This window comes from Carcharhinus amblyrhynchos, chromosome 15, assembly GCF_965287045.1.
Source record: "Carcharhinus amblyrhynchos chromosome 15, sCarAmb.v2.hapA, whole genome shotgun sequence".
NCBI classification, from domain to species: domain Eukaryota; kingdom Metazoa; phylum Chordata; class Chondrichthyes; order Carcharhiniformes; family Carcharhinidae; genus Carcharhinus; species Carcharhinus amblyrhynchos.
In genome coordinates this window covers 11034109-11059053 of record NC_137338.1, presented here as the reverse complement: position 1 = coordinate 11059053, position 24945 = coordinate 11034109, and the positions used below count along the sequence as shown (strand labels likewise).

At 47.5% G+C, this 24945-nt stretch overlaps 1 protein-coding gene across 1 annotated transcript; it reads right to left on the bottom strand.

Moving 5' to 3' along the window:
* Window positions 1–215: 215 nt before the first annotated feature.
* Window positions 216–6946, bottom strand: LOC145353508 (uromodulin-like 1). Its single transcript, XM_080204316.1, has 5 exons — window positions 6694–6946; window positions 5996–6108; window positions 4717–4936; window positions 2389–2567; window positions 216–254 (listed from the first exon to the last, which is right to left on the bottom strand). The coding sequence occupies exons 1-5, from the start codon at window positions 6929–6931 to the stop codon at window positions 216–218; spliced, it is 789 nt and encodes a 262-aa protein (XP_080060442.1). The 5' UTR covers window positions 6932–6946.
* Window positions 6947–24945: the final 17999 nt, after the last annotated feature.

The following is a 24945-nucleotide window of genomic DNA, read 5'->3' as shown; positions in this document are numbered from 1 at the left end:
CGGGGTGAAGATCGAGGTGGTGTTCGTGGTACGGTTCTGGGTGGGGGTCGGGGTGACGGTGGTAACAGGGGTAGTGCTTGGATTGGTTGTGCTGGAAGTTGTGCTGCTCGATGTTTCCTCTCCTGGAGTTGTGGAACTGACGTGAGTTGGATTTTCACTGGTTGTGGAAATTGAGGTGGGAGTCACTGGGCAATATAAATCAAAGAGAAGAAATGTTAAACAGTGAACTCGGTGACATTGCTCAGAAAGCTTTCCTTCAAACGGGTACAAAATGGGCAGCAGAATCATTCCAGACAGCAACAGGTAATTCAATTAAATCGTCACAGTGAACCATCATCATCATTGATTCATTTTTTTATAGAGAATCACAAAATGTGAAGAAATGCATCAACTCAGAATGACAAAGAGAATGAAAAGCAAGGGGAATAATTCTCCATTGAATCTCTTGCTGCTTGCAAACACTCAGGATCAACACCAGAAAAGCAGCAATCGCTACTCTCGTTTAGAAATTGGTTCAGAAACGTTGAAAGCAGCAGAAGCAAAATATATCCGTCTAGAATTTCAGCCTCAGTAAAATGTGCTGCACAGCATCCAATACAGTGGCTGGTGTCTGCATCAAACTCGCAGTCTGAAGTAAATCACTCACCACATTGGTATGGACATGAAAACAGGTGTCATTGGATCACAGAGTACGTACAGTGCAGAAGGAGGCCATTCGACCCATCGACTCTGCACCAACTCTCCAGCAGAACATCTGACCAGGGCCACCTCTTCTGTCCAGCATAGTTACCCTATTCATCCCCCAAACATGCATTTCTTGGGCCACTAAAGGGTGAAGGTCAGGGTGAAGGTCAGGGTGGAAGTCGGGGTGGGGATAGGTGTTCAGGTTGCGGTGGTGGTCGGGGCTGGGGTTGGGTACATGGTGTGAACAGGAGAATGCATGAATCATGCACATCTTTGGACTGCGGGAGGAATGATGTGGATGTGCCGGTGTTGGACTGGGGTAAGCACAGTAAAAAGTCTGACAACACCAGGTTTAAGTCCAACCGATTTATTTGGTTTAAGTCCAACGTATTTATTTGAGAGTAAACTCACTAGCTTTCGAGGTTTCCCTCTTCTTCAGATGGATGGAGAGTTCTGGCCTCAGACAGTGAGTTTAGTATCAAATAAATAGGTTGGACTTAAACCTGGTGTTGTCAGACTTTTTACTGTGGGAGGAAACCAGAGCACACGGAGGAAAGCCAAACACACATGGGGAGAATGTGCAGACTCCACACTGACAGTGACCTGAGGCTCAAATCGAATCTGGGTCAAATCCAGCTGATGAAATAACTCATGAATCTGTTTCCTTTCAATGTGGAAAGGAACTTTAAAATGGCAGTGAGATGAATGTACCATAAATATCTCAAGTATTCATGCATTAATATCACCAAGATTCAAATTCATGTCAAGAGTGTCAACATAACTTGTCATAACACTCAACAGGAGACTTTAGGAATGTCATTAGGATGTCAGGATAACTTGCCAGAAGTGTCAAGAGAACCTGTCATGGCTGTTAGGAGAACAGGTCCAAACTACAAAGAGGACCCATCATTGCCAAACACCATTTATTGCCCTGCTCGAGTTCCCCTTGGGGGCTACTTGAGTGTCAATCACTTATTGTGGTCCAGGAGTCACATGTAGGCCAGACCAGGTAAGGATGGCAGATTTCCCTCCGTAAAGGATATTATTGAACCAGATGGGTTTTTCTGACAATCGACAATGGTTTCATGGACATCAGTAGATCCTTAATTCCAGGTATTTTTAATTGAATTCAAATTCCACCATCAGTCATGGCAGGATTCGAACCCGGGTCCCCAGAACATTACCTAACTTGCTAGGTGAATAGCTAATGATAATATCGCTCATCATGGCCTCCATTCTGTCATGCTTTCAAAAGCTCTTTAAACTATTTTGATAACCATACAGAGTGAAATAAAAAATATAGCCTGTCATTAGTACAAGGCTGTATGATAACATGAGTAGACCTGAAGCGTTTGGGTTGACGGGGTGGCTGGGGGGATAATTTGGCCACATCCATGTTGGCATGGATGGAGCATGGGAATGATGTGTATGGGGTGAGGGCTGGAGTTTGAAAGGATGTCCTTTATTTCATTGTTTTTTGACAAAGTGCCTGTCCAGAAGGTCATGCCTTGCAGACAGCCCATCTCCATAGCCAGGGCCATCTACTCTCATTCTGAGGGATGAAACAAAATCTCTTTTCATCCCACTCCCCCAGAATGAGCATTTCAACCTCTGGACAACATTTTCAAAGACCATTCTGACACCCAACAATACTGGAAACAAGGATTAGATCATGACTGTCTTCCTGCGCGCAAGGTACTTTACCCAACAACTGGCAGTCAAGTTAAACTCAGGCAATGTCCTACCTTCACATATCCTCCCAGGTACACTGGGGCTTGTGTCGTGGAACCCATCATTACACTCACAGGTGTACGTTGCGTTCAGTCTGATACAAGTTGCATTAACTGAACAGTCATTCTGCCCTGGCTGGCAGCTGTCTTTGTCTGTGATGAAAAGGAAAGATCTGTGTTAGAACACTGCTTCAGTCTGAATTTAACCAGCTGGGAGTATCTGAAGAATTGAGAATTATGGAGTTTCATGTGACTCCTCATTCCTCACTTTACTCCATTCAAAATGTCATCTCCTAATGGTGGGGAACAATTCATCAGAAACATCCCCAAACAGCATGGAGAGATGGAGAATGTGATACGAACTGGATAACGCTGTCAGTTTTAAACCAGTCAGAAAGAATGAAGATCTACATTCTCTTCTGGTGACAGAAATCCTGAGTGAAATAACTGTGAGGACTTTAATCCCAGTTTCCAAAAGATACAAACCAAAAGCATGAAACTACTCGGAATGTGACACAAACTGGCACTGAATTGGGAATCACATTGAGAGTTGGGATAAGGATGGATGGTGTAGGAAATGGAGAAATTCACACTGTCTTTCTAGAATCTGGGTTAAGGTTGATTGGAGGAAGATCTCCTTTGTTTGCCAGTACCATGGAATCCTATCATCCACAATAGAAGGCAAATGTGAACATCTCAACTGAAACATGGTCCCTCTGACAATGCTGCTCTCCAGTACCGCACTGGAGTGTCAGCACTGATTATCTGCTCAAGGTCTGAGTGTGACTTAAACACTTGATCTTACAGAGAAACAGGGATAAAAGGAGCAGGAGGAGGCCATTTGGCCCTTCGAGCCGACTCCACCATTCATTGTGATCACTGCCGATTATCCAATTAAATCGCCCAATCCTGCCTTCCCTCCACCTCCATTAATTCCCTTGATCCCACGAACAATATCGAACTCCTTCTCGAAAACATACAATGTTTTGTCCTGGTAGTAATTCAGCAAACACCAGTTACCAGTCACCAAAACCTCTTATTGCCCAACGAAGGAAAAGGCCGATCCCACGGCTTACAGTCAGGTTGTCTTCACCTCAGAACTCACAACTCTGGTTACAAGCTTCGAAACCCTGGCCGGCTGCTTCTCATTGGGTGAGCATCCGCTCACTCAACATGGCAGCTCGCAATCCGCAAGGACCATGGGTAAATCTTCTGATGATCCCCTGTGGCCTCTGTGGTGGTAATAACAGGCCTCAACTGCTTTCTGTGACAGTGAATTCCACAGGTGCACCACACACAGGATGAGAAAATTTATCCTCATCTCAGTTCTAAGAGGGTTACCCCATATCCCTGAACTCTGACCCCTGGTTCTGGGCTCTCCCACCATCGGGAACATCCTTCCTGCATCTATCCTGTCTAGTTGTGTTAGAATTTTATAGGTTTTTAAGTGATCTCCCCTCATTTTTCCAAACTCTTGTGAATATAATCCTGCCCGAGTCAACCTCTCCTCATACATCAGTCCAGGAGTCAGTCTAATAAAGCTTTGCTGCGCTCCCTCTGAAGCAAGAACACCCATTATCAGATAAGGAGACTAAAACTACACACAATATTCCAGGTGTGGTCTCACCAAGGCCCTGTATAATTGCATTAAGATATCCCTGCTCCTGTATTCGAATCCTCTCACTGTGAAGGCCAACATACCATTTGTCTTCTTTACCCCACTGCTGCACTGCATGCTTATCTTCAGTGACTGGCATACGAAGACACCCAGGTTTTGATCTACATTCCCCTCACATAATTTATAGCCATTCAGATATTAATCTGTTTTCCTGATTTTGTTACCAATGTGGATAACTTCACATTTATCCATATGGCACAGGGTGAGACTGTCAGCAATAGAACCACTTCTGGCACAATATCAGTTATATCAATGAAATCTCAGCATTGTCACTAACCTGAAAATTATTCCGGACTGACATGCTCTTTCTCTTTGTTCTGAATTCAAGTGCCCATATCAAAATTTATCAGATCATTACTCACAATAATACACAACTGGCCAGGAATCCCAAAACTGTGGAATTCTACCCAATCCTCATCACCCCCTTCTTCCTAACCATTTCAGGATTTGAAAAGCCAAGTTTGGAATCATTCATCCACTTTATGATTGAGTTCTCTCTCCCTTCTGTTCTTTTACATTTCTGCCATCACCCAGAGGCTCATCTCCCAGCTTTCCTCATTCTTCCAGAACTTTCCCAAGGTCTCTGAGGTCAGTGATTGAAATGCTTGCTGTGGACATCCTTACCTGAAATGGTTGTGTTTTGAAGGTCTACAGCGAACGCTGAACTGTTGGTTAAAGAATCAGCGACTGATTGTTTGATATCAGAGACAGGGACAGTCACGTTTGTTGATGATGCCAGCTCAAAGTTAACGACCACACTGCCTTCTTCAATAGACGTGACAGTGATGGTCAGTTTTCCATTCCTGATTAAAGCCTGGATAGCCTCACTCAGGCCTTTCGTCAACTGAAATGAAGCAAACAAGAATCTATTTCAGAAATAATTGTTTTTGCCACAGAATATGAGTCTGAATCAAAGTCTCTTTTACACTTTTCAAAAAGGCAAGGCTTCCCAATCCAACCTTCAATTGTATGTACAAGAAAGCTCTCTTCATTGTCAATGGGGAACACTTGCCCTAGTCCTACTTCCCACAGAAAGCAAAAGTCAAGGGAGGCGATGGTCGAGTGATATTATCGCTAGACTATCAATCCAGAATCTCAGCTAATGCTCTGGGGATCCCGGTTCAAAATCTGCCATGGGACACGGTGGAATTTGAAGTCAATAAACAATATATGGAAGAATGAATTTACTGTCAACCATAAATCCATTGTCAGAAACACCCATCTGGTTCACTAATGTAGTTTAGTGAAGGAAATCTGCTGTTCTCACATGACCTGACATGCATTTGATTCCAGAGCCACAGCGCTGGGATTTACTCTCAACTGCCCGTGAAGGGCAATTAGGATGTGCAATAAATTCTGCCCCAGCCGGTGACGGCCATATCTCACACATGAATTTTGAAAAATGAATGGCGTTTAATCTCCTCATTGTCTCGATTGGATCCTGCTATGCACAGGGTGTCAGTTAATGCCGGCGCCTTAGGAACAAGAATTATCATGATTCATTGTGTGAACTTAACTGGGAAATTCGTTGAAGGTCACATGAGTTGAGATGCATTTGCAGAGATTGAAGGAGATATTTTATAATTTTAGGCAAAGTAAACCCATCGCTGCATGGGTTTTCTCAGTGTTCTCCGGTTTCCTCCCACAGTCCGAAAGACGTGCTGGTTAGGTGGATTGGCCATGCTAAACTCTCCCTCAGTGTACCCAAACAGGAGTGTTGCGACTGGGGGATTATCACAGTAAATTCATTGCAGTGTGAATGTCAGCCTACTTGTGACTGATAAATAAACTTTCAACCTTACATGACGTTTCCCCCTTCTCAGCCCCAGGAATTGTTTCCAGCACCATCCAGACTCAGATCCGAACCAGGCTCCCCCATCACTGCGACACTTGTATGACTTACTTCATCAGTGAAATTCTTCACAAAATCTTTGTGCTCCTGGCTGTTTTTATTTTTCAAATCTGCTGTGAACCGCACATTTGTAATTCTCGTTGACACTTCCACTATCGCGGCATCTACAAAAAGGGAAAAAAAATCTTTATGAGTAAAGCCTAAATACTCAACTTAGAACAAATTTTACAATTGTCTCATTTGGGACATTAACCTCTCACACCCAATGAGATGAGAACCAGTGAGGAGTTGAAACAAGGGTGAAGTATTTACCGCTCTCTCCTCAACATGTCACCTGCTCACCACCATTTTAACTGGCAGCCTTTGAAAGCAGTCAGAGGCCCTGCCACGGTCATTCACAGGGGTTATTCTAGATTAAAGTTGGGGGTCCGGAACCCTGTCAGGCCCCCTGTGTGATTTCAACTCAGGATCACAGCATTACACAGGGATCTGATGTCAGTGCTACTCAACGGTAAACAGGTACAAGGCAAGAAGAGGCCCAGCAGGCTAAGCGTTTCTTATGATACTGGGGGGTCTCCATGAGCAAGAACGCTCCTTTGGGGCTCTCAAGGAAACTTAAGACTTTCCATTTCTCACCAGCCCCTGCAAACAGCCACCATGCCTCCCATGGGTGCTATCATCTCCACAGCTCATGTTTAGGAGGGATGTGTTATGAGAAGGGGAAAGAAAACCTGGTTCAGCAAACATACCTGTCCTGACCTTCTGTGTAATTGTCTGCTGCTGACCGCATGTTGTGATGGATATTTTTATCTGATATTCAACGCCGGGCTTCAAATCGCTAAATTCTGCTGCTTTTTGCTCCGTTTGAATTTGTCTCACCACATCATTCCCCGTGGAGATTGTGACAGTGAAATGAAACTGTTTGAATGCATTGTTAGTATCCCAGGAAATGGCGATGGCTTCACTTTCCACTGATATCAGATTCATACGAAGGAAGCTCAGTGGCTCTGAAATAAATATTATTTATTGTGAAACATCAGAAAGAAACAAACATCCACACAGGGGGCGATTTCACCACGAGTTACGCCTGTTTTGGGTGCGACGCGGTGGTAAAGTGGGGTATAAAGTGCTAAGTGCCATTTAACAAGCGCCGGATTTCCAGTGCGGTCAGCCTCTCGTGGTAAATGGGCGAGAGGCAGGTTAATGGATTAAAATTTATTTTAATGCTGTTTAAACTCTGTTTTAGCGAGTCCGGCGCTCAACTGTACGGGCCCGCCCTCCGTCGTTATAACCTCACCAGGAACAATTCCTGCCTCGTGCACATTGGGCCAGAAAATCCCACCCAACCTCTTTCATATAAAGTCTCCTCTGTGACGAGGGGTGCACGATTATATAATGGAATGGTTAAAGATTAAAATATTCAACTTACCACAGACTGTAGTGAATGGCGTGGAGATTGGTGTGGTGGTGGGAATAAGCGTGGAGGTCACGGTGGAGGTCGGGGTGGAGGTCGGAGTGGAGGTCGGAGCGGAGGTCGGGGCGGAGGTCGGGGTGGAGGTCGGAGTGGAGGTCACGGTGGAGGTCGGAGTGGAGGTCGGAGCGGAGGTCGAGGTGGAGGTCGGGGAGGAGGTTGGGGTGGAGGTCGGAGTGGAGGTCGGAGCGGAGGTCGAGGTGGAGGTCGAGGTGGAGGTCGGGGAGGAGGTCGGGGTGGAGGTCGGGGTGGAGGTCACGGTGGAGGTCAGAGTGGAGGTCGGAGCGGAGGTCGTGGAGGAGGTCGGGGTGGAGGTCAGGGTGGGGGTCAAGGTGGAGGTCAGGGTGGAAGTCGGGGTCGAGGTGGAGGTCAGGGTGGAGGTTGAGGTGGAGGTTAGAGTGGAGGTCGGGGTGGAGGTCAGAGTGGAGGTTGGAGCGGAGGTCAAGGTGGAGGTCAGGGTGGAAGTCGGGATCGAGGTGGAGGTCAGAGTGGAGGTCGGGGCTGAGGTTGAGGTGGCGGTCAGGGAGGTGGTTGAGGTTGAGGTCGGAGTGGAGGTCAGAGTGGAGGTCGATGTGGAGGTCGGGGCTGAGGTCAAGGTGGAGGTCGGGGTGGATGTCGGGGTGGAGGTCGGGGTGGATGTCGGGGCGGAGGTCGGGGCGGAGGTCGGGGTGGAGGTCGGGGTGGAGGTCGGGGTGGATGTCGGGGCGGAGGTCGGGGTGGAGGTCGGGGTGGAGGTCGGGGTGGAGGTCGGGGTGGATGTCGGGGCGGAGGTCGGGGTGGAGGTCGGGGTGGGGGTCGGGGTGGAGGTCGGGGTGGATGTCGGGGCGGAGGTCGGGGTGGAGGTCGGGGTGGAGGTCGGGGTGGAGGTCGGGGTGGATGTCGGGGCGGAGGTCGGGGCGGAGGTCGGGGTGGAGGTCGGGGTGGAGGTCGGGGTGGAGGTCGGGGCGGAGGTCGGGGTGGAGGTCGGGGTGGGGGTCGGGGTGGAGGTCGGGGTGGAGGGCGGGGTGGAGGTCGGGGCGGAGGGCGGGGTGGAGGTCGGGGTGGAGGGCGGGGTGGAGGGCGGGGTGGAGGTCGGGGAGGTGGGCGGGGTGGAGGTCGGGGTGGAGGGCGGGGTGGAGGTCGGGGAGGAGGTCGGGGTGGAGGTCGGGGTGGAGGTCGGGGTGGAGGTCGAAGTGGAGGTCGGGGAGGAGGTCGGGGCGGAGGTCAAGGTGGAGGTCGGAGCGGAGGTCGGGGTCGAGGTGGAGGTCAGAGTGGAGGTCATGGAGGAGGTCGGGGAGGAGGTCACGGTGGAGGTCGGGGTGGAGGTCACGGTGGAGGTAGGGGTGGGGGTCGGGGTGGAGGTCGGGGTGGAGGTAGGGGTGGGAGTCGGGGAGGAGGTCGGGGCGGAGGTCAAGGTGGAGGTCGGAGCGGAGGTCGGGGTCGAGGTGGAGGTCAGAGTGGAGGTCATGGAGGAGGTCGAGGTGGAGGTCGGTGTGGAGGTCGGGGTGGAGGTCGGAGTGGAGGTCAAGGTGGAGGTCAGAGCGGAGGTCATGGAGGAGGTCGGGGAGGAGGTCAGGGTGGAGGTCGAGATGGAGGTCAGGGTGGAAGTCGGGGTCGAGGTGGAGGTCAGAGTGGAGGTCGGGGCTGAGGTTGAGGTGGATGTCGGAGTGGAGGTCAAGGTGGAGGTCGTGGAGGAGGTCGGAGTGGGGGTCGGGGTGGGGGTCGGGGTGGAGTTCGGGGCGGAGGTCGGGGAGGAGGTCACGGTGGAGGTCGGGGTGGAGGTCGGGGTGGGGGTCGGGGTGGGGGTCGGGGTGGGGGTCGGGGTGGAGGTCGGGGTGGAGGTCGGGGTGGGGGTCGGGGTGGAGGTCGGGGTGGAGGTCACGGTGGAGGTCGGGGTGGAGGTCGGGGTGGAGGTCGGGGTGGAGGTCGGGGTGGGGGTCGGGGTGGGGGTCGGGGTGGGGGTCGGGGTGGAGGTCGGGGTGGAGGTCGGGGTGGAGGTCGGGGTGGGGGTCGGGGTGGAGGTCGGGGTGGAGGTCGGGGTGGGGGTCGGGGTGGAGGTCGGGGTGGAGGTCGGGGTGGGGGTCGGGGTGGAGGTCGGGGTGGAGGTCACGGTGGAGGTCGGGGTGGAGGTCGGGGTGGGGGTCGGGGTGGGGGTCGGGGTGGAGGTCACGGTGGAGGTCGGGGTGGAGGTCGGGGTGGGGGTCGGGGTGGAGGTCGGGGTGGAGGTCGGGGAGGAGGTCGGGGTGGGGGTCGGGGTGGGGGTCGGGGTGGGGGTCGGGGTGGAGGTCACGGTGGAGGTCACGGTGGAGGTCGGGGTGGAGGTCGGGGTGGGGGTCGGGGTGGAGGTCGGGGTGGAGGTCACGGTGGAGGTCACGGTGGAGGTCGGGGTGGGGGTCGGGGTGGAGGTCGGGGTGGGGGTCGGGGTGGAGGTCACGGTGGGGGTCGGGGAGGAGGTCGGGGTGGAGGTCGGGGTGGGGGTCGGGGTGGAGGTCGGGGTGGAGGTCGGGGTGGAGGTCGGGGTGGGGGTCGGGGTGGAGGTCGGGGTGGAGGTCGGGGTGGGGGTCGGTGTGGAGGTCGGGGTGGGGGTCGGGGTGGAGGTCGGGGTGGAGGTCGGGGTGGGGGTCGGGGTGGAGGTCGGGGTGGGGGTCGGTGTGGAGGTCGGGGTGGGGGTCGGGGCGGAGGTCGGGGTGGAGGTCGGGGTGGAGGTCGGGGTGGAGGTCGGGGTGGGGGTCGGGGTGGAGGTCGGGGTGGGGGTCGGGGTGGAGGTCGGGGTGGAGGTCGGGGTGGAGGTCGGGGTGGAGGTCGGGGTGGAGGTCGGGGTGGGGGTCGGGGTGAAGGTCGGGGTGGAGGTCACGGTGGAGGTCACGGTGGAGGTCGGGGCGGAGGTCGGGGCGGGGGTCGGGGTGGAGGTCGGGGTGGAGGTCGGGGCGGAGGTCACGGTGGAGGTCGGGGTGGAGGTCGGGGCGGAGGTCGGGGTGGAGGTCACGGTGGAGGTCGGGGTGGAGGTCACGGTGGAGGTCGGGGTGGAGGTCACGGTGGAGGTAGGGGTGGGGGTCGGGGTGGAGGTCGGGGTGGGGGTCGGGGTGGAGGTCGGGGTGGAGGTCGGGGTGGGGGTCGGGGTGGAGGTCGGGGTGGGGGTCGGGGTGGAGGTCGGGGTGGGGGTCGGGGTGGAGGTCGGGGTGGGGGTCGGGGTGGAGGTCGGGGTGGGGGTCGGGGTGGGGGTCGGGGTGGGGGTCGGGGTGTGGTTCTGGGTGGGGGTCGGGGTGACGGTGGTAACAGGGGTAGTGCTTGGATTGGTTGTGCTGGAAGTTGTGCTGCTCGATGTTTCCTCTCCTGGAGTTGTGGAACTGACGTGAGTTGGATTTTCACTGGTTGTGGAAATTGAGGTGGTTGTCACTGGGAAAGCTGCAATATAAATCAAAGATAAGAAATGTTAAACAGTGAACTCGGTGACATTGCTCAGAAAGCTTTCCTTCAAACGGGTACAAAATGGGCAGCAGAATCATTCCAGGCAGCAACAGGTAATTCAATTAAATCGTCACAGTGAATCATCATCATCATTGATTCATTTTTTTATAGAGAATCACAAAATGTGAAGAAATGCATCAACTCAGAATGAGAAAGAGAATGAAAAGCAAGGGGAATAATTCTCCATTGAATCTCTTGCTGCTTGCAAACACTCAGGATCAACACCAGAAAAGCAGCAATCGCTACTCTCGTTCAATTGGTTCAGAAAAGTTGAAAGCAGCAGAAGCAAAATATATCCGTCTAGAATTTCAGCCTCAGTGAAATGTGCTGCACAGCATCCAATACAGTGGCTGGTGTCTGCATCAAACTCGCAGTCTGAAGTAAATCACTCACCACATTGGTATGGACATGAAAACAGGTGTCATTGGATCACAGAGTACGTACAGTGCAGAAGGAGGCCATTCGACCCATCGACTCTGCACCAACTCTCCAGCAGAAGATCTGATCAAGGCCACCGCTTCCGTCCAGCAAATTTACCCCATTAATCCCCCGAACACACACTTCTTGGGCCACTAAAGGGTGAAGGTCGGAGTGGGTGTTGTGGGGGTCAGGGTGGAGTCGGGATAGAGGTTAGGCTGGGGGCTGGGGTGGAAGTCGGGGTAGGGGTAGTTGTTGAGGTTGTGGTGGAGATCGGGCTGGGGGCTGGGGTAGAAGTCGGGGTGTGGGTAAGTGTTCAGGATGTGGTGGAGATCGGGGTCGGGGTTGGGTTGATGGTGTGAACAGGAGAATCCATGAATCATGCACATCTTTTTACTATGGGAGGAAACCAGAGCACACGGAGGAAAGTCAAACACACATGGGGAGAATGTGCAGACTCCACACAGACAGTGACCTGAGGCTCAAATCGAATCCGGGTCAAATCCAGCTGATGAAATAACTCAAGAATCTGTTTCCTTTCAATGTGGAAAGGAACTTTAAAATGGCAGTGAGATGAATGTACCACAAATATCTAAGCAGTCATGTATTAAGATTCATATTCGTGTCAACATAACTTGTCATAACACTCAACAGGAGACTTTAGGAATGTCATTAGGATGTCAGGATAACTTGCCAGAAGCGTCAAGAGAATCTATCATGGCTGTTTGGAGAACAGGTCCAAACTACAAAGAGGACCCATCAATGCCAAACATCAAGAAAACCTTTTGTTTTGGCGTTGCTGGCTGGCCAGCATTTATTGCCCTGCTCTAGTTCCCCTTGGGGAGGCACTTGAGTGTCCCAGAGCCACATGTAGGCCAGACCAGGTAAGGATGGCAGATTTCCCTCCCTAAAGGATATTATTGAACCAGATGGGTTTTTCTGACAATCGACAACGGTTTCATGGACATCAGTAGATCCTTAATTCCAGATATTTTTAATTGAATTCAAATTCCACCATCTGTCATGGCAGGATTCGAACCCAGGTTCCCAGAACATTATCTAACTTGCTGGGTTAATAGTTAATGATAATACCGCTCGTCACGGTCTCCGCTCTCTCATGCTTTCAAAAGTCTTGCTCTTTAAACTATTTTGATAACCACACAGAGTGAAATAAAAAATATAGCCTGCCATTAGTACAAGGCTGTATGGTAACATGAGTAGACCTGAAGCGTTTGGGTTGACGGGGTGGCTGGGGGGATAATTTGGTCACATCCATGTTGGCATGGATGGAGCATGGGAATGATGTGTGTGGGGTGAGGGCTGGAGTTTGAAAGGATGTCCTTTATTTCATTGTTTTTTGACAAAGTGCCGGTCCAGAAGGTCATGCCTTGCAGACAGCCCATCTCCATAGCCAGGGCCATCTACTCTCATTCTGAGGGATGAAACAAAATCTCTTTTCATCCCACTCCCCCAGAATGAGCATTTCAACCTCTGGACAACATTTTCAAAGACCATTCTGACACTCAACAATGTTGGAAACAAAGATCAGATCACAACTGTCATTAAGGGCACAGGGTACTTTACCCAACAATTGGAAGTCAAGTTAAACTCAGGCAATGTCCTACCTTCACATGTCCTCCCAGGTACACTGGGGCTTGTGTCATTGAGCCCATCATTACACGCACAGGTGTACGTTGCGTTCAGTCTGATACAAGTTGCATTAACTGAACAGTCATTCTGCCCTGGCTGGCAGCTGTCTTTGTCTGTGATGAAAAGGAAAGATCTGTGTTAGAACACTGCTTCAGTCTGAATTTAACCAGCTGGGAGTATCTGAAGAATTGAGAATTATGGAGTTTCATGTGACTCCTCATTCCTCACTTTACTCCATTCAAAATGTCATCTCCTCATGGTGGGGAACAATTCATCAGAAACATCCCCAAACAGCATGGAGAGATGGAGAATGTGATGCGAACTGGATAACGCTGTCAGTTTTAAACCAGTCAGAAAGAATGAAGATCTACATTCTCTTCTGGTGACAGAAATCCTGAGTGAAATAACTGTGAGGACTTTAATCCCAGCTTCCAAAAAAAAATATCAAAAGCATGAAACTACTTGTAATGTGACACAAACTGGCACTGAATTGGGAATCACATTGAGAGTTGGGATAAGGATGGATGGTGTAGGAAATAGAGAAATTCGCACTGTCTTTCTAGAATCTGGGTTAAGGTTGATTGGAGGAGGGTTTCCTTTGGTTGTCCTGTCTGAATGACTTTGATTTGTTTTGATTTAATGTTGTCACCTGTATTAACATAGAGTGAAGTGTATTTCTCGTGCACTGTACAGACAGAACATACTGATCATAAGAAGGAAATGAGAGAGTGCGGAATGCAGTGTTACAATTATAGCTTGGGTGTAGGGAAACATCAACTTAATGCGAGGTAGGTCCACTCAAATATCTGATGGCAGTAGGGAAGAAGCTGTTCTTGAGTCGGTTGGTATGTGACCTCAGATATTTGTGTCTTTTCCCGAAGGAAGAAAGTGGAAGAGAGAATATCCGGGGTGAGCGGGGTCCTTAATTTTGCTGGTTGCTTTGCTGAGGCAGCGGGAAGTGTAGACAGAGTCAATAGATGGGAGGCTGGTTTGCGTGATGGATTGGGCAACATTTGCGTACTTTTGTAGTTCTTTGCGGTCTTGGGCAGAGTAGGAGCCAGACCAAGCTGTGATACAGCCAGAAAAAATGCTTTCTATGGTGCATCTGTGAACGTTGGTGAGAGTCGCAATTATGATGCCCAATTTATGATTTGTCAATCTGGTGATTCATTGCTAATTCCAGCTGAATTATGAATCTGGTTTTGCTTTTCTCACATTGTTCTTTTCTTGAACATGGTGTTGAAAAATGCATTAAGAAAAATCACTTTTGCTCAGTTTCTGAGTTTATTTCACTCCTGTCAGATTATTCTTTCCTGCATGGATGTTTTTCTCGCAGAGAGTTGTGGGTGCCTGGAACGCACTGCCAGAGGGGACGATGGAAGCAGGCACATTAGCAATATTCAAGAGACATCTGGATGGGTACAAGAATCGGGAGGGAATAGAGGGATCCAGACAGAGTGAGGGCAGAGAATTTTTTTTAGTTTGGTTAGGACATCATAATCGGTGTGGGCTTGGAGGGCTGAAGGGTCTGTTCGTATGCTGCACTTTTCATTTTTCTTTGATTTTTGAAGATGGTGGAATTAATCAGTGTCGTGGAGACACAACAGTCTGCCAAGAAATTCAGATTTCACCTTTTTAATGTTATTTTCTGTATCAGAGCTAACCCTCATCCTTGATGTAATCATGGTAGCTATTCTGATAGTCTCAATTCAAAGCCTGAGTACGATAAAGTCAAAATAATTCCATTTTTTGATTGGTAATAAGGAAAGAAAGATTTGCATTTATATAGTGCTTCTCACAACCAGTGGCTGTCTGGAAAAGGTTTACAAAGATGCCATGTTTTTGAAGTGTGGACACTGTTGGAATGTAGGAAACACAGCAGCCAATAAGCGCACAGTAAATTACCACAAACAGCAATGTGATAATAACCAGATTTTTTTGTGATGTTGATCGCCGGATAATCATTGGTCATAACATCAGAGAGACCTCTCCTGCTCTCCTTCAAAATATTACCATGGGTCAGCTGAGCCACAGCTCATAACCAATACCAATATCATCAGTGTAATGTCAACATTGGATACCCTCTGAACCCTCTGCTTCTCACCCCAAAACTGTACCCCCTTGTGATTAACCCCTCAACCAAAAGGAAAAGTTACTTCCTACTCACCCTGTCCATACCTCTCATAAACCTCAATGATGTTCCTCCCTCGGCCTGCTCTGCTCCGAGGAAAACAATCCAATCCAATTTTCTGCAATAGTTTCTCGATCACTGACATGAGATTCACTGTAACTCCCTGGTTCCTCTGTACCACCCTTCTTGAGAAGTGGAAGCGCATTGGCTGTCCTCCAGTCCTCTGGCACAGAGAGGAATCAAAGATGTGGATTCACCAGTCCCTCCTGATAGCTCAAATGCTCCATCCTAACCAACATCTTGGTGAAGCTCCTTTGTTCCTCCTCTAGTGAGGCAATCAGAACTGCACACAGTGCTCAGTAGTGGCCTAACCAACATTCTGTATAACCCCAACATAACCTCCCTGCTCCTACACTTGCTGCCATGATTGATAGAAGCAAGTGTCCCATAAGCCTTCTTAACTACCCTATTCACCTGCTCTGCTGCCTTCAGGGATCTGTGAATAAGTATCCCAGGGTCCATCTGTTTCTCTGAGCTTTCTAGAGTCTTTCCATTCATTAAATACTCCCTTGTCTTGTTTTTCCAAAGTTCATCACCTCACCTTTACCAGGGCTAAATACCATTTGCCACTGCTCTGCTCATCTGGCCAACCAATCTGTATCTTCCTGTAACCTATGGCTTTCATCTTCATTATTAATCATCTGACCAATCTTGAGGTCATCTGCAAACTTATTTACCATTCCCCGCATATTCCCATCTATATTATTGTATACATAACAAGCAATAAGGGATTTAGCACTGAACCTAGTGATACGCCACTAGACATCAGCCTCCAGTCATTCAAATAGCCTTCCATCACTATCCTTCGTGTCCTATTCCTGTGCCAGTTTTGGATCCATATCATTGAGTTTCTCTGAATTCTACGTTTGAACCTCTGAATCAGTCTCTCAAGCAGTACCTCATCAAAGGTCCATATAAACCACATCAACTACACTTTCCTCATCCATACACTCAATCACTTCTTTCAAAAAAATTATCAAATTGTTTAGGCATGACTTCCCTCTGTCGAAACCATGCCGACTATCCCTAATCAACCCATTCTTTTCCAAGTGGAGATTAATTCTCTCCCTCTGAACTATCTGCAGTAGTTTTCCGACTACTGATGTGAGACTCACTGGTGTGTAATTCTTTAGTTCCTCTCTACAATCCTCCTTGAGATTAGCTGTCCTCCAGACTTCTGGTACTTCCCCCCTGGCCAGAGAGGAAGTATAAATTTGTGTCAAAGCCCCTGCAAATTCCTGCCTTGCCTCCCACAGCAGCCTGGGATGCAATTCATCTGGACCTGGGGATTTGTCCATTTTTAAGCCCATCAAAGCCTCGAATATCTCCCAATGTCAAACTGTTTTAGATCCTCACAGTCCCTTTTCCTGAATTCTGTACCTATGTCCTGCTTTTCCTGAGTGAAGGCTAATGAGAAGAATTCATTTATCACCCATCCAATATCCTGCAGCTTCTCACACAGGTTACCCCCCGCTCAACCCCCTCCCTCCTGCCCCACTCCAGTCTCTTATGGGCCCTACTCTTTCCTTGGTTAACCTCTTCCCTTTAATGTATTTATAGAATATTGTAAGATTCTCCCTAATCCTGTTTGCAAGTCCTTTTTCATATCCCATTTTTGCTCTTCTAATGGACTTCTTAAGTTCCCTCTTGCACTTTCTATATTCCCCTTGGGTCACAGCTGAATTGCTGTCTTTGGCCTTGCTAAAAAATTTCTCTTTTTCCTCCTTCAATGCTGAACAGTCCTGGACATCCAGGACTCCCTAAACTTATTCCTCTTACATTTCTCCCCATAAGGAACGTGTTGGGCCTTCACTTTCCCCATGCCCTTTTTGAATGTCCTCCACTGCTCCGCTGTAGATTTTCACACAAAGAAACTGTTCCGAGTCAACTTTGGCCAGATCATGCCTTATTTTAATAAAATCCAAAGCGGTTTTTTGTAGGTCATCTTTTTCCTTGTCCATAAAAAAACTTGAACCGTGTTGTGTTAAGGTCACTATGATTAAAATGCTCCCGCACTGCCACATTGAACCCTTATCCAGCTTTGTTTCCCAGAACAAGATCCAGCACTGTGCCATCCTTTGTGGGGACTTCTACATACTGATACAAAAAACTTTGCTGAATACAATTCAAGAAATCCACTCCATCTAAACCCTTTATTCTATGACTATCCCAATTTAATTGAAGTTGAAATCCCCAGTATAATTACCCAATTATTATTCTTACACACCTCACTGATCTGTCTACTCCTTAAGTTCCTACAGAATCTTTGGGGGCCTGTAATACACTCCCAGTAATCTGTTTTCCCTCTTTATATTCCTAAATTCTCGCCCCAAAGCCTCATTTAAAGACCTTCCCAGATATCATCTCTCCTTGCTGCAGTAATTGATTCCTTAATTAATAATGCCTTCCTTTTTACACCCTCGTCTGAGTTGCCTTAAGATCCAATACCGCAGACTGTTGGACTGCCAGTTCTGCCTTTCCCTCAACCATGTCTCTGTGACGGCAACAATATCACAATTCCACGTGTCAATCCACGCCTTTAACTCATCAGTCTTACCTATTACACACCTAACACCAAAGTAAAGACCATCCAATCTTGCCTTACTCTCTTGACAATCAATGTAGATGAACACATTCTGACTTGTTTCCTTAACTGTAACATGATGTGTCTCTATTTTACTAATGTTCTGTGTCCTCTCCCCAGAATCAAACCTCATTGGATCATCACCCACTATAATAGACACTTTTCCAGGGATCCCAAAGCTGTGGAACTCTACCCAATCCTCATTTTTCCTGCTTCCTAATCACTTCAGGAATTCAAAAGCCAAATTTGGAATCATCGATCAATTCTGTTGATTCCGGAGTTCAGAGCGTTGGCTTATGAGGATTGATTGAATCGACTGGAACCTGACCTATTGGAATTCAGAAGTATGAGGGAAGATTTTAGAAATGTATAAGATTATGAAAGTATTAGATAAGATAGAAGAAAGGACATTGTTTCCACTGGCAAGTGGAACTAGAACTAGGGGGCATGGCCTCAAAATAAGGGGGAGTAGGTTTAGGACTGAGTTGAGGAGGAACTCCTTCACCTAAAGGATTATGAATCTGTGGAATTCCTGCCCAGTGAAGCAGTTGAGGCTACCTCATTGAATGTTTTTAAGGCAAGGATAGATACATTTTTGAACAATAAAGGAACTAAGGGTTATGGTGAGCGGGTACGTAAGTGGAGCTGAGTCCATGAAAAGATCAGCCATGATCTTATTGAGTGGAAGAGCAGGTGCAAGGGGCTAGATGGTCGAAAGAACAAAGTACAAAAAAAATTACAACACAGGAACGGGCCCTTCAGCCCTCCAAGCCTGCACCAACAATGATGCCCGACTGAACTTAAACCCCAACCCTTCCGAGGACCATATCCTTCTTTTCCCAGCCTATTTATGTATGTGTCAAGATGTTCCTTAAAAGTCACTACCGTATCCGTTTCCACTACCTCCCCCGGCAATGAGTTCCAGGCACCATTACTCTCTGTGTAAAAAATTTGCCTCGTACATCTCCTTTAAATTTTGCCCCTTGCACCTTAAACCTGTGTCCTTAGTAATTGACTCTTCCACTCTGGGAAAAAGCTTCTGACTACCCACTCTGTCCATGCCTCTCATAATCTTGTAGACTTCTATCAGGTTATCCCGCAATTTCCGTCATTCCAGTGAGAACAAACCAAGTTTCTCTAATGTCACTTCATAGCTAATGCCCTCCATAGCAGGCAACATCCTGGTAAACATTTTCTGTACCATCTCTAAAGCCTCCACAACCTTCTGGTAGTGTGGCGACCAGAATTGAACACTATATTCCAAATGCGGCCTTACAAAGGTTCTATAAAGCTACAACATGACATGCCAATTTTTAAACTCAATGCCCTGGCCGATGAAGGCAAACATCCATATGCCTTCTTGACTACCTTCTCCACCTGCATTGCCACTTTCAGTGACCTGTGTATCTGTACACCTAGTTGCCTTTGCCTATCAATACTGTTAGAGGTTCTGCCATTTACTGTATATTTCCTATCTGCATTAGACCTTCCAAAATGCATTACCTCACATTTGCTTACTCCTGCTCCTAATTCTTATGTTCTTACATTCATGATTTAGTTCTCTCTCCTTTCTGTTCTTTTACATTTCTGGCATCACCCAGAGGCTCATCTCCCAGCTTTCCTCATTCTTCCAGAACTTTCCCAAGGTCTCTGAGGTCAGTGATTGAAATGCCTGCTGTGGAAATCCTTACCTGAAATGGTTGTGTTTTGAAGGTCTACAGCGAACGTTGAACTGTTGGTTAAAGAATCAACGACTGATTGTTTGATATCAGAGACAGGGACAGTCACGTTTGTTGATGATGCCAGCTCAAAGTTAACGACCACACTGCCTTCTTCAATAGATATGATAGTGATGGTTAGTTTTCCAGTCCTGATTAAAGCCTGGATAGCCTCACTCAGGCCTTTCACCAACTGAAATGAAGCAAACAGAAATCTATTCTCATTTCCCGAAAGTGAGTTCATAGCGGTTACAATGAAACCCAGTTTCCATTTCCCTGTTTTATTTCCTGGATTGTTAGGATGTGAGCTAGCGTAGAGTTAGATGGCAAATGTTAAGATCTTACAGATTGCTCAGGCCAAACCGATTCTATCAGTGTGTATAGTCACCCGAATTTGGAAAGGTATCAGTTAGAGGAGGACACCGTTTGCTGGAATGTATTCAAACCCTTAACTTTTTTGGTCAGAATCAGGTACTGAAATAGGTACTTCGAAATTTCACAGGTAGCAAAAGGTAGCTTATTTGCAAAAACACAAGGGCCAGACTTTTATCAACCTCCTTGTCACGGGAAGCGGAACGGGCGAGGGGTGGACAATGGGAAGGTCTATTGACCTCGGGTGGGATTTTGCAGTTTCGGACAGAGCGAGGCTGTAAATTCTCGCACATAGTCTATTAATTTTCTGTCCACTGAGCCCTCTGACTCCAACCCTCCTGTCCCCTCGTCTCCAACACATCAAAGACTTACTTCATCAGTGAAATTTTTCACAAACTTTTTGTGCTCCGGGCTGGTTTTATTTTTCAAATCTGCTATGAACGGCACATTTGTAATTCTTGTTGACGCCTCCACTACTGAGGCAACTACAAATAGTGAAAAAAAAAAATTGTGAGTAAAACTAGCATTGTCAATTCATGGTTATTGATACAATTCTAGTTTGATTCAAAGTACAGATATTATTAACTTCCCGGACACAGCGGGTTGAAACAATGGTGAAGGATTTACCGCTGCCATCTGGACCTTCAGGTTTTGAAAAATTTCACAGGCCTCTGCCACAGTCAGGCACATGTGGTACATGAGTGGCACAGTGGTACAGTGGTTGGCACTGCTGCCTCACAGCGCCAGAGACCCAGGTTCGATTCCTGGCTTGGGTCACTGTCTGTGCGGAATTTGCATGTTTTCTCCGCGTCTGCATGCATTTCCTCGGGTGCTCCGGGTTCCACCCACATTTCAAAAATGTACGGTTTAGGTGCATCGACTATGCTAAATTGTCCCTTACTATCCTGGAAGTGTAGGTTGGGAGGATTAGCAGGGTAGATATTTGGGGTCATGGGGATAGGGCCGAGGTGGGATTGTTGTCGCTGCAGACTCGATGGGCCAAATAGCCTCTTTCTGCACTGTAGGGTTTCTGTGATTCTATGAAATGGCTATATTTAAGTGGGGGGACCCATATCATTCTTCGGACCCTTATGTAATTATAACTTGGAATCACAATGCTTGTCATAGAATCATAGAATCCCTACAGTGCAGAAGGAGGCCATTTGGCCCATCAAGTCTGCACCAACCACAATCCCACCTAGGTCATATCCCCATAGCCCCAGTTACCCTGCTAGTCTCCCTGACAATAAGGGTCAATTTAGCATGGCAAATCAACCTAACCCACACATCTTTGGACTAGGGGAGGAAACCGGAACATCCAGAGGAAACCAACACAGGGAGAACATGCAAACTCCACACAGATAGTGACCCGAGGTGGAAATTGAACTCAGGTCTCTGGCACTGTGAGGGAGCAGCGCTAAACACTGTGCCACTGTGCCACAAAACGTATTTGAGTTAGAGCGCTCCTTTGGATCTCTCAGGGAAACTTACGACTTCCACTGTCTTGGGTTCCACCCCCTTCTTCCTCCATTGGCTATAATGTCAACAAAACCTCTCCCACCCTATTGTGGGGCTGTTTGGTATTCAGCCTTTTAATTAACTACAACTTTGTTTCCTTGAAGTAGCCAGGCCAAGTCACGGAGGTTTTTCCACAGCTATTTATTCAAGCTATTTATCAAGGACCCTGGAAAGCCAAGTAGTGGCCAGTATGGGATTCAAGATTACACAAGCAAATATACTTTCAGATTTGATTACAAGTTATTAACATATATCAATCAAAATATAGGCGTTATCTCTATCCACACAAACTATTGATTAAGGTTACATCATGCATAAGATACAAATGTTAAAAATCAACCACCACTGTTGCACACCCGTGTAATTATAATATTCAATCAACATGATGATTTAATCATGTTATTGTTAGAAGTTGTCCTTAATATCTTAGCTTGAGTTTGGATTTGCAGATATCAATTGCCTCTCCCATGTCTGGATGTCTGATTTAATGAATTATTTCAGACTGAGCCATGAGTAGATAAATAAACCTATGAAGACTCTAGAGTGTCACTGCCTACATTATCTGCAGGCCAAAGGAGAAACAAAATCTGGGTTCTCAAGCATACCTGTCCTGACTTTCTTTGTAATTGTCTGCTGCTGACCGCATGTTGTGATGGATATTTTTATCTGATATTCAACGCCGGGCTTCAAATTGCGAAATTCTGCTGCTTTCTGCTCCGTTTGAATTTGCCTCCCCATATCATTCCCCGTGGAGATTGTGACAGTGAAACTAGGCTGTTTGAATGCATTGTCAGTATCCCAGGTAATGGCAATGGCTTCACTTTCCACTGATATCAAATTTATACGAAGGAACCTCAGTGGCACTGAAAAAAATATTATCAAGCATCAGAAAGAACAAAACGTTTCTTTGCACAGTGCATTCTGCTTTTTATTCTTCAAAGTGTTTCATGGACAATGTTTCATGAGGACTCACTATTGAAATGTGGGAAACACTGTGAACAATTGATACACAGCTTGGTCCCAGAAACAACAATGAGATACTAACCAAAAAATACATTTTAAACAGCCTGAGGGAAAAACATAACCATTGGCCAGGACACCAGGCTGACTCTTGCATTGGGGAATATGACTGACATTTCACTGAAGATCAAAAGACAGAGAGTGAGATAGACCTAATGAAAGGTCAAAATGTGAGCAAGGGTCTATTAGCATTGGGGAAGGGATAGTTTCAGAATAAGAGAGAGGAGCAGGAGGAGGCTATTGATCCTCTCTGGCCTGTTCCTGCATTCGTAGAATCCCTACAGTGCAGGAAGAGGCCATTTGGTCCATCAAACCTGCACCAACAACAATCCTACCTAGTCCCTGTCCCCGTAACTACATGCATTTACCTGCTAATCTCCTTGATACTCAGGGGAAATTTAGCATAGCCAATCAATCTCACCCACACATGTTTGGAGTGTGGAAGCAAACTGGAGCACCCAGCACCCACTCAGGACAGCACGGTGGGCACAGTGGTTAGCAATGCTGCCTCACAGCATGGGGTTTGATTCCTGGCTTGGGTGACTTTGTGGGCTTTGCACATTCTCCCCGTATCTGAGTGGTTTTCCTCTGGGTGCTTGGGTTTCCTCCCACAAACCAAACACGTACGGGTTAGATTTGTTGGCCATGCTAAATTGACACTAGTGTCAGAGAGGTTAGCAGGGAAAATGTGTGAAGTTATGGAGATAGGGTGGGATTGTTGCCAGTGCAGCCACAGTGGGCCGAATGGCCTCCTTTCATGCAGCAGGGGTTCTACGTTTCTATTCACCTGGAGGAAACCCATACAGACAAGGAGAAAATGTGCAAACTCTGCAAAGGCAGTCACCTGAGGCTGGAATCGAATCAGGATCCCTGGTGCTGTGAGGCAACAGTGCTAACCACTGTGCCAACGTGCCACCCATGTCTGATCTGATTGAGGCCTCAAGTTGTCTTTCCTGCCTGTTTTCGGAAACATTCACTGAACTGTAGATCAAATATATCATATCCTACTCTGGATTAGTTTTGCCAAACCTGTGATGACATTTTAATTGATCAGCCCTGTGTGACAGTTCCTGGAGTCTTTCACTTAGTGCCTCTGCTGTGTGATTGTGGGCAATCTGTGCCACTCTCTTATGGGACTTGTAGTAGAGTATCCAGGGAGCTTGTGTTGGTTGTGGCAAATTAGGAAAAAAAGGAAAGGGCTAAACAGACAGCTTGGCTGTAGTATCCAAACTCACTGCAGGTAGACACATGACAAATTACAAATAACTACCTCCCAGATAGCAGTAGGCAGTCACACCCCAGCTGATAGCCATGTAAGAGAGAAAAATAAGACCATAATTTCTAGAAGCAAAAGTAGGCCCTTTGGCCCATTGAGTCTGTTCCGCCATTCAATGAAATCACCCTCATCTGATGTGATAATCCTCATCTCCACTTTCACACCATATCCCATTAACCCTTGATTCCCCTACTGATCAAAAACCTACTCATCTCAGCCTTGAACATACTAAGAGATTCCAGCAACAATAAAAAATCAACAACACTTATCATGACCACATAATGTCTAAAGATGATGTATAGGATCCATTGTACCTCCAGAAAACTAATCAAGTATCGGGGAGATGGTGGCACTTGACATACACAGTTGAAATTTGCATGCTAGCAGGGAACCGCAGGGCTTTGATATTGCAACAAAATAGACCGGATATGTGCAATAGAGCAATCGGGCAGCACGATGGCACAGTAGTTAGCACTGCTGCCTCACAGCTCCAGGGATCTGGGTTTGATTTCTGGCTTGGGTCCCCCCCCCCGAGAATCCTATATGCCTCAATAAAGTCGCTTATCATTCTCCTAAACTCCAATGAGCCCAACCTACTTAACCTCTCCTCATGAGAAAATCCAGAACAAAAATAATTAAATGTTGTCGTCTGAATTTTGGAGAATGTCAAATTCCGCACACTCAGTGACCCAAGCCAGAAATCAAACCCAGATCCCTGGAGCTGTGAGGCAGCAGTGCTAACTACTGTGCCATCGTGCTGCCCGATTGCTCTATTGCACATATCCAGTCTATTTTGTTGCAATATTAAAGCCCTGCGGTTCCCTGCTAGCATGCAAATTTCAACTGTGTATGTCAAGTGCCACCATCTCCCCGATACTTGATTAGTTTTCCAGAGGTACAATGGGTCCTATACATCGTCTTTAGACATTATGCGGTCATGATAAGTGTTGTTGATTTTTTATTGTTGCTGTAATCTCCTAGTATGTTCAAGGCTGAGATGAGTAGGTTTTTGATCAGTAAGGGAATCAAGGGTTAATGGGATACGGCGTGAAAGCGGAGATGAGGATTATCACTTCAGATGAGGGTGATTTCATTGAATGGCGGAACAGACTCAATGGGCCAAAGGGTCTATTTGTGCTTCTAGAAATTATGGACTTATTTTTCTCTCCTACATGACTAACAAGAATCCAGGCAGAAGTAGCTGTGGAGTAGAGAAAAAGACTTTTAAGATCTCGCCGTCGTAATCTGCAACAGGAGGAGAATCAAGGGGTTGCATTTTCTGGCTGTCCTGAACCCCAGAAAAGTCCATCCGAGGTCAACAGACCTCTCATGCTCCT

Excerpts from the sequence above, each read along its gene's own strand:
- LOC145353508 (XM_080204316.1), bottom strand. The coding sequence starts at position 6,931 with ATGAATCTGATATCAGTGGAAAGTGAAGCCATCGCCATTTCCTGGGAT. Across the intron at positions 6,109-6,693 it reads TACACAGAAGGTCAGGACAG|ATGCCGCGATAGTGGAAGTG; the intron begins GTATGTTTGCTG and ends CCCTTTTTGTAG. Across the intron at positions 255-2,388 it reads ACTTGACTGCCAGTTGTTGG|GAAAGCTTTCTGAGCAATGT; the intron begins GTAAAGTACCTT and ends ACCCGTTTGAAG.